Source organism: Schistocerca piceifrons, chromosome 2 (assembly GCF_021461385.2).
Source record: "Schistocerca piceifrons isolate TAMUIC-IGC-003096 chromosome 2, iqSchPice1.1, whole genome shotgun sequence".
Taxonomy (NCBI): domain Eukaryota; kingdom Metazoa; phylum Arthropoda; class Insecta; order Orthoptera; family Acrididae; genus Schistocerca; species Schistocerca piceifrons.
In genome coordinates this window covers 891,786,760-891,804,667 of record NC_060139.1, presented here as the reverse complement: position 1 = coordinate 891,804,667, position 17,908 = coordinate 891,786,760, and the positions used below count along the sequence as shown (strand labels likewise).

The 17,908-nt window shown below is 43.3% G+C and overlaps 1 protein-coding gene across 1 annotated transcript in view; it reads right to left on the bottom strand.

The window, feature by feature from the left end:
• Nucleotides 1–17,908, bottom strand: part of LOC124775969 — a 57,164-nt gene that overhangs the window by 14,392 nt on the left and 24,864 nt on the right. The window contains exon 2 of the mRNA XM_047250810.1: nt 8,991–9,117. Within this exon, the coding sequence (XP_047106766.1) occupies nt 8,991–9,117 (127 nt within the window). The remainder of the gene's footprint in view (nt 1–8,990; nt 9,118–17,908) is intronic.

Sequence of the window (17,908 nt, the reverse complement as noted above, 5' to 3'; positions counted from 1 at the left end):
GGTGTTACGGTGTTGTGGTGATTTTCATGGAGCGGGCTTGCACGCCTTTTGAGTGGCGCTATCACAGCACAGGCATACCCTGTTGAACAGCAAATCGGGGATGGCGACTGCATCTTTCAACACGATCGAGCACCTGTTCATAATGCACGGTCTGTGGCGGAATGGTTACACGACAGTAACATCCCTACAATGGACTGGCATGCGCAGAGTCCTGACCTGAATCCTATAGAACACCTTTGGGATGTCTTGGGACGCCGACTTCGTGCCAGGCCTCGCCGACCGACATCGATACATTCCCAGCAATATCCTCCTCAAATTAAGGCCTATTTCTGTTACTTGTAGACTTCTCTTTACCAGGAATTCTCCGTGAAGAATGGCCTACCATTCGCGAAGAAACCTTCCAGCACCTGACTGAACGTATGCCTGGGAGAGTGGAAGCTGTCTTCAAGGCTAAGGATAGGCCAACATCATACTGAATTCTAGCATTACCGATGGAGGGCGCCACAAACTTGCAAGTCATTTTCACCCAAGTGACCGGATACTTTCGATCACATAGTGTAACTTCGAATTGCACTCACTGTGTCTCATCTCTCTCACTTTCACCCATAGACGACACTACCAGAAATACTTCAAAATGCTGTATCTCTCGTCCAATAGTCCACAATTTATTACAACACGCATAATAGAAGAACTAGTGTAAAATAACTATTATGTAGTAGGCTGACCTTTTAAAAAAATCGCCACTGATCCAGCCACATCTTTTTTTCTGTGAGTCGTCAATTTTCTAACTGTTTAGATGCAGGTCACCAGGAATTAGTCTCCTATTTCTACCTCTTCATCTCAGGGCAGCACTGCCATCCTACATCCTCCAGTGTTTGTTGGATGTCTTTGTTGGATGTATTCCAACAGCATTCTTTAGTACCATGAAAGTTACTCCCTGATGTCTTCTTGTCAGCGTGTTATATATGTCCTTTGATTCGACGATTCCTCAGGGAAACTCCTAATTCCTTACCTTATCAGTCCATCTAATTTTCAACTTCATTCTGTAGTGCTACCATACAATCCTGTGCTCCAAATGTACATTCTCAGCAATTTCTTCCTCAAATTAAGGCCTATTTTTGTTACTTGTAGACTTGTCTTTACCAGGAATTCTCTTTTTGCTTGTGTTTGTCTGCTTTTTACGTCCTTGCCTCGTCCGTCATGGACTATTTTGCTTCAAATGTAGTAGGATTGCTTATCTTTGTCTACTTCGTGATTATCCTTTTTGACTTTTATTATCATTTCTACTACATCGCATCGCTTTTTTTCGGTTTATTCTCAATCCGTTTTTTGTACTCAAGACTGTTCATTCTGTTCAACAGATCCTGTAATTCTTCTTCACTTTCACCGAAGATTTCATTGGCATCAGCGAATCCTGTCATTGACATCTTTTCATCCTGAATTTTAATCACGCTCTTGAACCTTTCTTTTATTTCCGTCATTGGTTATTCGATGTATGGACCGAACAGTATGGGCAATAGATTGCTGCCCTGTCTTCCACCTTTCTTGATCTGAACACTTTCTCCTTGCTCATATGATGTTTTTGATCCGTCTTGGTTCTATTACTAATTCTATGTTACCCGTCTTTTCTATAGATTACTCCTATATTTCTCAGAATTTCGAAAAATTTTTACCATTGTACGCTGATTATACCTCATTAACGCTCTACATAACTACGCATTAATCTCTTTGTCAGGTCATATGCCAAATCAGCAGGTAAATTAGCTGCTGTCCTCTTGTCTGAAAATCAGCCAGTTAAAATTAGGCTCACCACAAGTATTATACATTGCATCGTCCTCTTGCAGGAGCAAGAAGATATGCGTCATTGTGACATATCTTATGCATATCGAGCGCGAAGGACTTCGTCTCGTATGTGTAGCTGGAACGAGGTACGGTAGAGTCGCGGGTTCTTCTCACTTCCAGCCACCCATCTTCCTACCAACACATGATGTTGTACTTCAACAGCGAGGTGATAGAATGTAGGAGGACGGCGCACTGAACCAACCGAATATCGTTAAACGCCTCCTTCCCTGCAACATCTGGTACTTACCCTGATGCTTAGCTGAGTGACACCTCCTACCACAGCCTTTGTAGGTGGAGAATGTTGGCATAGATATTGTGGACTACTTTGTCTGCTGTATACATGCACTGTGGAGGGTAGAGGGCAGGCATGCAGTAGGAGCAGATGAGGAATTAAGCATTCTCAGAACGTGCATTCTGTTACAATGCATTTAAGAACTCATGTATTTCTTTAATGTATACGTTGAACTCCTCAGGTAACCGGATCTTATGGGATAGTCAGGAAAAACTACAGAACAGCCAAGGGAGTCCCCCTGTGAATACACTTACATAGTTCTGGCGCTGAGATAAAATTTCATGAAACATATGCAGAAGTGTAGCTTCTCTTCGATATCACTAAATCTAGAATTACTCTTGGTAAGCTTAGTATTCGGGTTTGGGTTTTTATTTGTCCCACACCAACTGCCTCCAGCTCATGCTTTACACAGACGATAATATCCTCGTCCTGTTTGGACGATCTAAGATGTACTGCAGCCTGGCGTGCAAAGAGATGGCACTTGAGTGAATTTGGAACAGGTAGGGTCTCATACGCCTGACACACGAACATGTCCGCAGCTCGTGGTCTCGCGGTAGCGTTCTCGCTTCCCGAGCACGGGGTCCCGGGTTCGATTCCCGGCGGGGTCAGGGGTTTTCTCTGCCTCGTGATGACTGGGTGTTGTGTGATGTCCTTAGGTTAGTTAGGTTTAAGTAGTTCTAAGTTCTAGGGGACTGATGACCATAGATGTTAAGTCCCACAGTGCTCAGAGCCATTTGAACCATTTGAACACACGAACAGAAGTCACCGCTGGACTGTAAGGAGTGGCTCCCCAGGCTCAGCTCAGGGACTGGGTTCGGGGCTTGTCCTGCAGACAACTGTGGGCAGTCTCTTCCTTTCAGTCAGTGATACTGAGGGAAGATCTTCCTGATTGATACACTGTGTACCCATAGTCTAGCCGAAATCTCACGAAAGACATAAAACTGGTGCAGATGCGCCGTCGCTGCTCCCAAAGACCCATGGTTAAGGCGCTTTCATGTATTCGGTAGTTTCAGGGTCTTTAGCTTCAGTTCGTTTAGGTGCGGTATCAAAGACAGATTTGAATCAAATATGAGGCTCAATAACCTCATCGAGTATTTAAAATGTTTAAAGGTGTTCCTAATTTGCAAGTTTGATAAATTAAAAATACGAGAAAAACTGATTTATCTGCCGAAAATTTGAAACCTATCTTTGCACCTCACTTCTTAAACCTCTTAACTGTGAGCTACGAATGACACGTTGCTGTGGCAGGTTTGGAGGATGTACAACCAGCGGCAAAATCGTTCGCAAATGTGGAGCATTACGCAGGATTCCTTATACTGTGAACGCAATGTTGTTAATGTCTATGGGCAAGACAGTAACACTTGAAATACTCTCATGATAAAACTACTAGACCGCACCGTTGCAAATCTGTACCTGAAAAAGCGTTTTAATAAAAAAGACTGAATGAATGCGGTTAAATCTCGATAGACAGAGCTGCCTTGTAAGTAGTGTTACTGATGTCAAAACATTTTCCTGTTCAATTCTGTCTACGTAGGAAATCCGTAGACCCCTGTAAAAGCAACGGACTGTCGACACCTCCTGACACCTCTTGAACCAGCACAGAGAAGTATAACTAGTTACCAGGTCTCCAATGTCCAGATCAGACGAAGGTTAACAATTCACTCCACGATCTTCCATACACAACTCTCTTAGACTACACCTCTTTACCTAGTAGCGCACGTTCGGTCCTCTCCTAGTTTTGAGGAATGTTTTCAAAATTGTCTCCCTCCACGAGTTGGGAAATTCTCATCCGCCATAACGAATTCAAGCATTCTAAGAGGATTTCCTTTGATTTCGTTTTCAAGTGTCGCAGCATGTATTCTGTAATGAGTGGGTCCAGTATAACTAGCCCCAAAAGTGCTAGATCCAGCTGTCACATGTACAACGGGCCATTATATGATTCAGAACTTCTGTATCTGAAGTCCATCTCACTACTTTCCCAGGAGAATTCTTGATCCTGGCCGGCAGTGGCAGCAGCAATGACAGTAGCAATAGGAACGTGCTCTGCCGTTGCCTATCCAATGTCTCCAGGAGTTGTTACGAGAAACTTCTATTTCGGTACCGCTGCTATAGGTGACCTGCTATATTTACCGAAAAATTTCTTGATAGCTCCCCGTACCTTTTTTAGGGCCAAGTACTACGCTTGATGGAATGCAGTAATCCTTGCCATGACCTTTTGTTGCTCTCCTTGATAATGCGACGAACAGTGACCCGTCGTAGAGCCGCACGTCTTATTCGAATGGCTTAGCACTACTCATCATTTCACCAATGTACAAGGTTTCCCCTAAGTCGCTTTCTCGGTTTACAAGACCAGCCAGTTGACTTTACAGCGTCCAGTTTGTTCTGCTGATCATTCATCTTGGCGACTTTTTTTCGATGACCGCTCCATCTGATAGAGGGATCCAGAGTATGAGGTGGTCACTACTATGAAGGTCAATAACAACTTCTCACTAAGCGATTGCTGGAGAGCACAAAGGGAGGCCTTTGACTGAGAATGACATAGTGGTAGCGTCCATCTGTGTTGGTTTGCCCGTGATGGGGTAAACAGCGGCTGAAACATTACGGGGCACTGTGAAATTCGTACTTGTGGTAGATAGAGGGCGAGGCCCATAAAACAGTATGTTTATTGAAGTCTCCCAATTCAGGAAGATGGTCTTTAAGAACCTCTTAATGTAACTCTTTTTTGTCGTGGTATGTAAAGAGAGCTTACAATGATCCTTTGACAAGCAAGAATTTCAGCTGCAACTGTTTTTTAGGTCAGCAGCTAGGGAAGTGGCAGAGAAGTGGTTTATTCACAACGACAGTTACCCCTTCTTTTGGTATTTCCCCAGTCAGGCTATCCTTGCGATGCCGCCTGAGTACACCCCGTCAATGAATGTAAAATGGGTTTCTTGCAAACCAAAATGAAGGGATCTTCCCTGTGCTAAGATTTTCAACTTCTCAACATGTGTCTGTACCCACTTGCGCTCCACTGTATTACGGGATTCATCTTCGCAGTGTGCTTTCTCTCCGTCTTCCCTCCTGCCGTTCCTGCATGGTGGGGAGCTTGCAGCTGAGAGGGGTTGAGATGAGACAGTTACCGGCTCCCTGGGGTATTAGCATCTAACCGTTTCACCTTCTTATGCTTTGCGCCCAGCTTGAATTTCGGGGACGGTGGTAGTGCTATTTTAACAGAAACATTTCTCTGGATCTTTGTCTGCTGTGAAGATGTATTGTTCTTCCTGACAGTAGAGTGTGTTTCCACCACTGTTTCAGTTGCACAGAAACTTGTTTGCTTAACCAGTGGTGCACATTACCTGCTATATTTAGAGGTGTGAGCCGTGCTCTGTTCAGCATTCACTGCCTGGCTGCCAACACTTGTTTGATACAGAGTACGTCAATGATTATGAGTACTGTTTCACTAAATTAGGCGGACGTGTGGCCTTAAACACACTCTTCGCGTGAGATAACGAGATGGGTGACATAACTTTTACCTCCTGGATTTTCTTCTCCTCTTCGATTATTTCACATTCTCTGCTCCAAACCAGATTCTGTTGGGAGCAATTCGGGCACATGAATGGTTCAGTGTATTTAATGCCTGGTTCGTCGTTAGTTGAACCACATCATTCGCACATAGCTTGTCTTTCGCAAAACATAGTAGTGTGACCAACGTATTGACACTTAAATCAGTGCTTTGGATTAGGTGGTGGTGGTGGTTAGTGTTTAACGTCCCGTCGACAACGAGGTCATTAGAGACGGAGCGCAAGCTCGGGTTAGGGAAGGATTGGGAAGGAAATCGGCCGTGCCCTTGCAAAGGAACCATCCCGGCATTTGCCTGAAACGATTTAGGGAAATCACGGAAAACCTAAATCAGGATGGCCGGAGACGGGATTGAACCGTCGTCCTCCCGAATGCGAGTCCAGTGTGCTAACCACTGCGCCACCTCGCTCGGTTTTGGATTAGGTACTTAGGGTTTAACTTCGACGTGGATAAAGCCGGCTACAAATCAATCAGGAAATTTCCGTTAACTGAATTTAAGAGAGAAGATGGATCCTTCTCGAGTTCATCATTTACTCTTATCACGAAAGTCTTAACCCTGATGACACCTTCGCTTTGCCATTCTTGTTACAGTTATTTTGCATCGACATCCATCATATTGTGACAAATTACAAAGCCCATACAGCAGTTTAATGCCTTGTAGAGTACACAACTTAGCGCAGTGAGCACTTCACTGTTAATTGCGTACAGTCAAAGTGACTTGTAATTGAAGACCTTATTTCATTGTGAAGGTTTTACATTCTTAACCACGAGTGTACCATTAAATAACTTTTTGATATATTTAACTTGTCCTTAAATTACGGCCAAACCTTATTTCTGTGGAAAGAAGACAAGTTTTGCTTTGGACCTTCCACAAGTTCAATTACAATGAAAACATTATCTTTGTTACTACAAGGACTTCGTCTGGTACTGATACACATCTCAGCTGGGCCAGGTACCCGAAGCATCTTTGGCGTTCTGGTGCTAATAGTACCCATCAGACCACTTGTATCACTGGGAGTATTTGAATTGGATCTAGGCTTCACGAAGATCCCACGAGCTGCCAGGCAAACGAAAGCCCACTCAGACAGGGCCCCACATGCCTCGATAAGCCTTGTGTAAGGTGTCAGGCAAATCCAACACCTTCCATGAAAACCCTGACATGATAAGCAAATTCAGTAGTATGTCACATAGCTCCGAATAAATCGTGACATAAATTAACCAAAGTAATACGAGTAACGGGTGAGCAAATGGAATTCCACAGACTAACACAAGAATGCCTAAATGCATGTCATACCTTCCCACCGTGGGACAGACGCAGTTCCGAGGGGAGAAACGAGAACAGAAGCTGAGAGCAGAACCGTGTTAAGCTGGAAGGCCCTACGATAAGGGACGGACGGACACCCACGTCGCCAGCTAACCACTAGGACACCACCCGCAAGTTTTTAGCGTGAGACTTTTTCGCGTCTCTGTTACCTCAGGACCACCCCCCAGCCCATGTTAAAAGCTAGAGCCCTCCAGAAGAACAGTATAGATCCTACGATAACACAAAAAGGGCTACACCACCCGCAAGTTTTAGCGTGAGACTTTTTCGCGTCTCTGTTACGTTGCAAACTTTAAAAAGATTGCCCCACCACGAAAAGTATAATGTTTCTCATTAGATAGACAGAATTTTTGTAGGCGGAGCTTAAGGTTAACATTGAGACCCTGATTGGTCAGATGAAAACACAGTCAGATAGTTTTTTTTTAAACCAACTTCGGTAAATTGTGGTAAGGAGAAGTTAGGACAAGAGTTGCTTCCGAGAGGGCGAGCTGGACAGAGCTGTGCTGGCCGCCACCCCCTGACGAACCCCGACAAGGTAATGAACGCACGCGATGCCGCATAACAGCGCATAAGGCTTCACTCAGAACTGCAGAAGTCTCATCTGTTACATCCCCTTTTTGCGTAATACTAGTGTCGATCGTCAACTAAAGCTCATGGTGTTCACATTTGCCACTTGAAGTAAAAATCTGAAACGCGATGATTTTTCTGTTATATAGTTATTGAGAAGCCACATCAGCCACTGTAATTTACGACAAGTTAGATTAGTAATTAAAGATAATAGAGAGTCACTGTAGACCATTTTAATAGTTTTCTCTTTTGTGAAACTTAATTTAAACCTAGATTATAGATGTGATATGGCGTAGGTCATCCTTCGATCCATTGTAGAACTTGGAAACCTATTCAGGGAATATTCGTTCACATTTTTGTTGAACGCAGTTGGTTTTTACCATCCTGTATTAAAACATTTCCTTTTATCAATAGCGCAATTTATAAACGATGTTTTGTGAGTAGAATAAAATTTCCAATGGTAAACTTAACTGCTTTTTCAACGTTATTTTACCAGCTAACTAAAAATGGGAAAGCCTTGAACCCCTTCCACTAAATTTAGTTAGTATTAAGATTCTTTTACAGGGAGTGCAGTGGAGCTGACGCTGAAATCATTAAGCATTTGGTTATATCATCGCTAGTCTCATTGAACTCTTCTGAATTCTTCATGACATGTGTGGTCTGGCGTCTCCTTACCAGCAACAGGTCGCAGGTTCAAACTAGTCAATTCGCTAAAAAACACGCTCAGAGCGTCGTTGCGTGAAAGTGGTAGGGAGACACGATATAGAACAAACAGACACCACGCAGAATGTTTAGACTTGTACAACTAAGGTGCGGCAGGTTCCCCAGAAGTTGCTCGCTAGCGATTCTTTCATCTTAACAACGATCTGCCCCAATGGTACAAAGCACACTTTGAGGTTCAGTATCTCTTCTTCGTATAAACGTTCGCACCCCTCTCACTAATCGAGCGGTTGAGCCATATCTTGCCTCCATTGACACACACCGCTTCACCACTACACCCACCTGTGAACGTTGAAACATCCCTGTAACTTGAGGCTACAGAGGACAGGCTTCACTTACCACTCCTCGGCTCAGGAAACCCGAGTTTGCCATCAGTATCCCGTCAAAAAAGTCCATTCTCTCTGAGGTGACGGCTTTATCGAGAATACCACGGGTGCAGTGAGCTTCACGCCACTCCCACTCCCCCATCGACGTGTTAAATTCTAAATGTGTAGATAACTGAAGCCAACACCAAATTTCGTGGTCAGTGGTTGATATTTTCGTTGTAATAATAAAAAACTTACGTTAATCATGGTTGCTCCGTCAGTTTCCGTGCAAACCGGATATCGGACTATTCTTGGATGGAATAAAACTGATAGTGATGTGCAGCAGATAATACCTGTTAGCAACTAGACAGGGCTACGCACTCACCAGAGGAGCTACGTGACCCAACAGAAGCAGCACAGCGGCAACCAGAGGGTCCGAAGGCGGCTCTTCGCAGTGGCAGGCGGTGTCGCTGGTGGTGTTCTCCGGTGTAACGCTCACCAGAGGTGGCCAGCTGCAAATTAATAGTCACAGGAGCCGAGATGGAGAAATTTTGCTACCTTCGATGCAAAAGAAACTACTTCAAACGTAGGTCTTAATTTAGGTAAAAAAGTTTTGAACAGGTACAAAATATGGCACAGAAGTGAACCATGGACTGTGGAAAAACGATAAAGAAAAAACTGAAGAGTCACGTGTCGTATTACAGTGGTAGCCTGAAAATTAACTGGGCTCATAACATACCGTAAAACTTGACAACTGTGTGAGTCTTTCAGCAGTAATTCTAACATAACGTTACAAACATTTGTACTGAGACACTTGGTTTCGACATATATGGTATTTTATAATCTTTATCCTTTAATTTTGACAGAAATAAATTTTGATGTGCGGTGGGGTGTTAGGAATATTGATATTACATTGCGATCAAGCTACCCCCACCCACCCGCCCATGTCAGGGCAACATAATTATCTGTCACAAAGACGAACTGACATAGTGCTATAACTCTGTTCAAATTTGAGCTGTTTTAGGAGTTTTTTATCTATACACGTTAAAAGTATGCCACGAAGTTTGCCAATTTCGTGAGGTGTATTTTTAAAATTTTCTTAACATCCGAACATCTATTGATCCATTCTTCTTGAAATATGAGCAATGCACCGGCATATATCGATGATATATATATATGAAGACAGTAATTGTTCTCGAAAGAACAGATGCTATTGATGACCGTGCAGCCTTTCCTTGGAATAAATGATGACTAACTGAAACCCTCAGCTGCCGACATCGAGGTATATCAAGAACACCTGTCGGCAGCTGAGGGTTTCAGTTAGTCATCATTTATTCCAAGGAAAATCTGCACGTTCATCAACAGAATCTGTTCTTTCGAGAAGAGCTACAGCCATTGACCTTCGTCTGTGCGAATGCGCAGAGGTTGCCCAAACTCTTACGGGAATCGCCAAAGCGTGCGCAAGTAATGAATGGCAGAGCAAATGTCTATAAGGTACATTACGTATGTAGAATTGTGGACAGTTGGGAGTTGGGAGTGAGAGTCTCACGGGAAGCGTGCAAGGGATAAGTCCCTGCAGTCGCAATGTTCATCTGTGTCCTCGGTAGCTCAGATGGATAGAGCGTCTGCCATGTAAGCAGGAGATCCCGGGTTCGAGTCCCAGTCGGAGCCCAAATTTTCAGCTGTCCACACCGAGGTATATCCACAAAACCTGTCGGCAACCGACGGTTTCAGTTAGTCATCATTTATATATCAATGATTTAAGAGGCGTTGCTACTTCGTCGCTTGGTGACGGATTTCTCTGCTTCGTGGAATGCGGCACGCAAAGAGGCGGCCCGGAAATTTTAGTGTCGGGTGCACTTGTGCGATCTCTGTCTTGTTCGACAGTCTGCCTGATGGTGATGTAGTCCTAGAGCTGAACGGGTGTTATACACGTCGGAAAGATAGCACCCAGTGTTTATAACCTCATGTGGGATGGGGTGTGCGTATAGTGAGGAAGTATGGTTCTGTAAGTGATGTGGTGTAATGGACAGAAGGTTACCGCTAGGTGATTCCTGAAATCTCGGCTCCAGGTTACTGAGACAATTCCACTAACGAATCACTGGATTTTCATCTGAGCGACCGGACTATTTTGAATCCGGTGAGATTTCAGTTGTTAAACATCAAGTAATGGTTTTAATTCTTTGGAGACATATTCTACTGTGATATCCTTGCCCGTGATTTGGTGAAATAAGTGTAGTAGTGTTAGAGGGTATTAACGGGCTTTTCATGTGGTGAGACAAACCAGTACTTGGATTCTTCACTAGAAATATTGACCTTCAAGCCCACTTGCCATGTTATGTCTGTGGTGTTACCTGAACTTCTGGTGTACAGAAATATATATTATGATCTTCAGGTCCAGTAGCGTGCCAGGTATTTCTTAGCCTGTAATTATTTTCAGCTCACCAAAAAATGTTCAAATGTGTGTGAATTTCTAAGGGACCAAACTGCTGAGGTCATCGGTCCCTGGACTTACACACTACTCAAACTAACTTATGCTAAGAACAAGACACACACTTATGCCCGAGGGAGGATGCGAACTTCCGGTGGGAGGGTTCGACACACATTTCATGTTCTGTGGCCCATTGATTGGGGGTATTGCTTTTATGTAATCATACACACCGTGTGCTCAGAAACAGTCTGGGGAGCTTACTACGTTGTTGTAGGGTAGACTAAAATATTTGCTAAGAAAAAAAATGCGTTACGTTGCACCGTTTCCCAGTTATTTAACATTGAAGATAGAAAATCAGGTCATCGTGCGCGGAAACTCGAGCAGCCTGCCAGAGGTGGTGTCGCCAGAACTTCGTTTTGTTTCCTCAAACCGAGCAAACGTAAATTTTCCTCACGTAGCTTAAATTTATCACTTCGGAAACAGGAACAGTTTAACTGAAAATGACGATTAGAACAAGTGGTAACTCACAGACCCACAGAAGTCTATGCCGTACTGCATTCTGGCGATTGCAAATGCTTGAATTTGCGCTCACAACGACCTTATTGGCTAACTCCAATGCTAAATCACTTGGAAACGATTGAGTGTACTGAATTTTTTTGTTAACAATTATTTATCAGCACAATCTTCCCTGTAGCACCATCACAAACTCTCCAGACTGTTCCTGGCCAAAAATGGCTCTAAGTACTATGGGACTTAACATCTGAGCTGATCAGTTCCCTAGACTAATAACTACTTAAACCTAACTAACCTAAAGGCATCACACACATCCATGCCCGAGGCACGATTCGAACCTGCGACCGTAGCGGCAGCGCAGTTCCGGACTGAAGCGCCTAGAACCGCTTGGCCACAACGGCCAGCGTTCCTAACCACGCTGTATACGGAATGTGTATACCTCTGCTTTCTTTATGATGCAGTAAAACGGACTACTAACGCAAGTGACCGTAATTCGTAAATCACATGCTCACCAGTAGTAAGCTGAACTTGACCGATGTACTGGCACACGTGAAAGAAATACATTGACAACACAGTTTTCTCTAAGCAAGACAATTTCATCACACTGTTAGACGCTTACTTACAAGCTCAACGGTACGAAAGAAAATAAATTCATAAGATATAATGCAATATTACAAGAATGGAATGTTACATTTTGGAACAAAGTGATAATGTGAATTAAAATTTTGTCGTTTTTATTAAACAACTCGCAAATGTTGCTGGTTTCGTTAATGAAATTTGACATGCTGTTGCAAAGTTACCCCTATAACGCATGGAAACAAGTTCTTTTCGCTTTCCAAAGGCTGAAGAAAATTTTACTTAATTTCAACTTTTACACACAGTTGGCGGCACATATCAATTCTTAATCTTCAGTTGGTCAGGCCTTCAAAATTGTCGACGGTGGAAGGAATTTTCCAAGAACGCTACAAACACATTCTCCACCAACAAACAAATCGACTTTGGGAACAGCTCAAGTATAATGCACGAACTTGAAACATCCACCAGTAATGACAGCAGTTTGCAACAACACACTGTAACAGAGCTGTCAGTTGATGGTAACCCGGATTACAGTATTTAAGATGAAAAAGTTAGAGCATGCCTTTGTCAGGTATAACACTAAAAAAGGAACCCAAGTTTACGGTAATAAATCAGGAGGTCCTCCACGAAATTGGCGAGTGTAGCAATATGTGGAAAACACTGGCAGGAGGAAGATATAGGATAACATTACATGACTTAAGACTTGAGGGAATATGTTCTACGGTGCCGAGGAGGACAGAGATTGGAATACACCCGACAAATGGTTGAGGATTGTGGGTGTTACTGGCCACTGCGCAGCGACTTGCGCCGCGGCAGCGCCACCTGGAAGAACAATAACGGTGCGCCTATGAGCGGGGTGGCAAGGGGCACAACATATGTACCGCACCTCGCATGGGGAGTCAACTGCAGGTACGTCAAAAGGGTCCTCTGGTTTAAAAGTGTGAACAACACTGGATTGTTTACTAATTTTATGGATCTAATTGCCGACTGTACTGCCTCTGGACCGCGACAGCAACAGGAAACCGAAGGCATGAATACCGCTGTCCTCCTCGGACTTCTTGTCGTCTCAAAGTGTTATTTGGTACGTTCGTGTGATAAGAGTATTTACCGTTTTGCTCAACTTGTAATGACAGTTAATGAATGGAGTGACTTGGTCGTGTTAGCTGTTTTTGAGACAAAGTTCTGTTGCTTTCATTTGATCACTTCTTACTTGTTATTTGCTGCTAGTATTTATTACAGGTTTATTATACTTTTGTGTAGGGTCACACTGTATTTTCTTCTATGTTTTAAGATCTGCGTTATTTTAAGTATTGTTTTTCGTTGTTATCTCTTCTGTGGGATTTGTTTCATTCTTTTTCTTTGTTAGGAAAGGTTTCAATGAGTTTAAACAAGCTTCCTAGGTATTTTTGAAATGTGTGATGAAGAGGCTTTGTATTTTCTGATACATTTTGAGAGAATTATTAACGCTTACATCAATATGTGTATGCTGTTTTATCTAACCGAGCCGCGTGGGATTAGCCGAGCGGTCTATTGCGCTGTAGTCATGGATGTGCGGCTGATCCCGGCGGAGGTCCGAGTCCTCCCTCAGACATGGATGTGTGTGTTTGCCCTTAGGATAATATAGGTTAAGAAGTGTGTAAGCTTAAGGACTGATGACCTTAGCATTTAAGTACCATAAGATTTCACACATGTTTGGACGTTTTTTTTATGTAACCGAATCTGTTGTTCGAAAGGTACTCTAGAACTATCACAATGGCCTTTGTTCAAGTTTTGTATCTTGTTAGTAAATTTTATTTCATTGTCAAATTAATGAAAGTCATCGTATTACCTCCACTCCACAGTAATAACAATTAATTACTTGAAAAAGGGCTATGGACCTGAAACTGCAATTGTTTTCCAAATGAAAATGGAAAAGTGTTTTCTTTTTTATTTAGACAATTCAGCATGACCGTGTATCCCAGAGTTAGGAAAATTCAACATTGATTCTAACTGAGACCAACGCACGTGTAACTCGCTGGACAGAAGAGCAGTTGGGTTGTTGTATAGAATTTCGGAGTGACATTTTTTTTTCTTTTTGAGATGGAAGAGGAAACAAAAGTGCCTCCATACCGTGGACTCTTCATGAAACCTTTCTATCGCAGGGAACGGGTCTCATACGGAGTGATGAAGGTAAATAAACGAATGGACCTATTTGAACACTACGCTCCTTTATTTTCCCTCGGTTAGCGACAGTGACACACTCTTCCGGGGTCCAATGCCATCCTACGTAAATATTACTCATCCGACGATACCTTTATCACCTACCAACAAGCTGGTACCGTTGTTCAGCAGCTTAGGCAACCTTCCCTCATCCGTGATCAGGGCTCCTGCGCATACACTGAAATCTGCACCATGTGACATGAAACTGCACGAGGGACTTGGTGGTGCAGTGATGCCTCTGTCTCGTAGCTAGGAAATGTGTCACCAGCTGTAGGTGCAGCGCGGCACTGGAACTGTGGGGCGATTTGCTGCACTGAGGCGACTGTCGCTGTTTCGGTTCAGCTACTCGTTGTTGCCCCTTGAGTTGACCCTTGAGCGACAATGCTTATCGAATCGAGGTATTCAGGGTTCACTCTCGTTACTGGCAATAACATCTCACCACTAGCCGTCATCAAATGCGCTGAAATCTACTTCCTCTAAATGTAAATCTGCAGCCAACGTAAGGTGTGTGGCAGAGAGTATTTTTTGTGCAAATGTTACGTTCACCTTTTCCTTTTTCAGTCGCCAGTGTGGTGCGTGAGGGACGAGAGTTGGTAAGCCTCCAGTTGTGCACCTCTGATGGTATTTTCGCAAGACATATGTAGGAAGAAGCAATATGTTAGTGCTGTGAAAGATAGTGATGAATATGAAAGATCCAACACGGTTAAATAACAGTAGAAGGAAGATTCTACAGAAGCATAACCACCTGCAAGATTCAAGCAAAGTCCAACACTTGCTTGCAAAAATGGAAAGAAGTAAAGGAAAGCATATGAAAAACAATTCGAGAATCGTAGTATTATTTCCAGTGCAAAGGCTTACTGCTGAATCATTAAAAATAAGAAAACAAAACAATTTTGTCCTTCGTAGAATCATTTAACGATATAAAGTCGCCTTTCCAAACACTGTTTGACCATCAAGGCTCCGAAACGGAAAAAACTAAAGCAAAGGCCGGCATACTAAAATGTGTCGTTCGAACTACTTCTTCGATGAAAACCAGAACGTAGTTAATTCATTCGATTGTTGCACGAATCCGGAAATTAAAGTAAAGAGATACGTGAATTTAGATTTGAAAAACACCTCGAATCCCTCTATAGACGAAAGGCCACAGAACCTATGATTTAGTCTGACCCACGCCTGGTCACTCAGTCACTCTAGGTTTCTGTTTGTCTGGCTGGCACACACGTTTCGATGATAAGCTGACTATTCTATTCAGAAATCGCGTCTCCTCATTCGCCTTCCAGCCTCCACCGCTCGATTATGAAAAACAATAAGAATGTTCTTTAATTTACTCCCGTGGTTAACCTTCACATTCTGCTATTAGCTCCAGTGTTGTCGCTGCATATCCAGAATGTCGTGAGAACTGTTGCACATGTAGCCTGACCTTGCGGTCCGTAACAGCTTACTTAAATATTACACCTCAATTTACTTGGTCCACGCGCCAAGCATATCATAAGTAAATTAGCATCTTAATTCTCTGGCCTGGTCATGGCCCCTGCTGCTGTTTGTACTACATCATGCTCAGGCTACTGGACCGCGAGAGGTTAATTAATCGCAAGAGCAAGATGGTAAATTAGTCTGTTTCACAGAAGTATGTCGATTAACCGTCACTTTTGGGAGCAGCGTTTGGTCGGAACGCTAAAAAGGACGGATTGTCAAAGGAGATGAAAGAAGTCATTTACAGAGCTCAAAACAATGTAATAAATCAAAATTAATGAAAAATAGCGTTTGTCATAAACAGAAACGATAACAGTAGATTTTAGTACTTAAAATCGATTCACAAAATTGTGGAACGAATTTTTGTTTCGTATCACGCCACTTCTTTGCTCACTATATCCATATAGCTGTACCGGTTGACTACTGTTCCAAATATTTGTGGACTGTTTCCAGTGCGTCATGTGCTCCAGAGTGGCTCATATTTTCGTCTTCTTCCATTATTCATCATCTGACTCCTGTTGTTCAACACTGAACTGCGAATAAACAAGATCGATGATCTGATCATCTTCAAGTTCTTCATTGGTAACAGCTGCTGCGCCACCTTCTGCTAGGTATTCCTCTACAGCAGCAAACTGGATATCGTTCTGAAGAGTCTGCAAATCAGTGATAAATCTGTAGTGTCTGACACATTAGTTTCTGGAAGTTCTTGTTCTTGGTTTACTGTTGGACAAACATTCTTCCGTGATTTTTGTACAGTGATTTTCGTAAGTTCTTACCAAACTGGAGCAACTATGTAGTTCAAATCTTCTATGTAGAAACTTTTCATTGCTTCAAAATGATCACATTCGTCTCCATTTTTCTCCGATAAAGCGCGTTCTTAACGCCACAGGTTTTAGAGCAAATGGAATGCTTTTTCGTTTGTGATAGAGACCCAAACCGGGGCTCCCTTACGTCTTTTCTGGCAATACCAAACCCACACAGCGTCATCCAAGAGCACATGTATCTGTTTGATCAATGGTTTTGTAGTTTCAGCATTTTCACCATCTACAGTTAACGAAAACCCTTTCCGGATCTTTTCCCAGTCTTTAACGGTTCGCACTCCAACACCTATTCCAGAGGCCAATTCAGTAACTGACTTACCTTTGTCAAGCCTTTGCAGAATACCTAGTTTCTGTTCGATTGTGCACACAACACTTTATACACTGAAGATCCAAAGAAACTGGCATAGGCATGCGTTTTCAAATAAAGAGCCGGCCGATGTGGCCGTGCGGTTCTAGGCGCTTCAGTCTGGAACCGCGTGACCGCTACGGTCGCAGGTTCGAATCCTGCCTCGGGCATGGATGCGTGTGATGTCCTTAGGTTAGTTAGGTTTAAGTAGTTCTAAGTTCTAGGGAACTGATGACCACAGATGTTAAGTCCCATAGTGCTCAGAGCCATTTGAACCATTGCAAATAAAGAGATACATAAACAGATTACGGCGCTGCGGTCGGTAACGCCTGTATCAGACATCAAGTGTCTCTCGCAGCTGTTAGATCGGTTACTGCTGATATAATACAATGTTGTTACAATTGAAACTTGAAAACTCGAAAGATGGACCATGGCATCTCCGCAGCAGTAAAGAAGTGGGGATCCCCCCATATGACCATTCAACGAGCGAACTGTGAATATCAGGAATCCGGGTAGCTGAAGTCGGCGCCCTAGCGATGGGACATGGCATCTCCGAAGCAGCAAGGAAGTGAGGATCCTCCCATACGACCATTCAACGAGCGAACCGTGAATATCAGAAATCCGGTTAAACATCAAACCCCCGACGGCCGGAAAAGTATCCTGCAAGAACGCGATTTCGATGCTGGGCCATCAACAAGTGGCAGCGTACGAACCATTAAACGAAATGCCTTCGATATTAGCTTTCGGAGCCGAAGACCCACTTGCGTACCCTTTGTGGCTGCACGACACATAGCCTTACACCTCGCCTGGGCCTGTCAACACCGACATTGGACTGTTGATGATTGGCAATATATTGTCTGGTCTGACGAATCTCGTTCCAAATTGTATCGAGCGGATAGATATGTATGATTATGGAGACAACCTCATGAATCCATGAACCCACC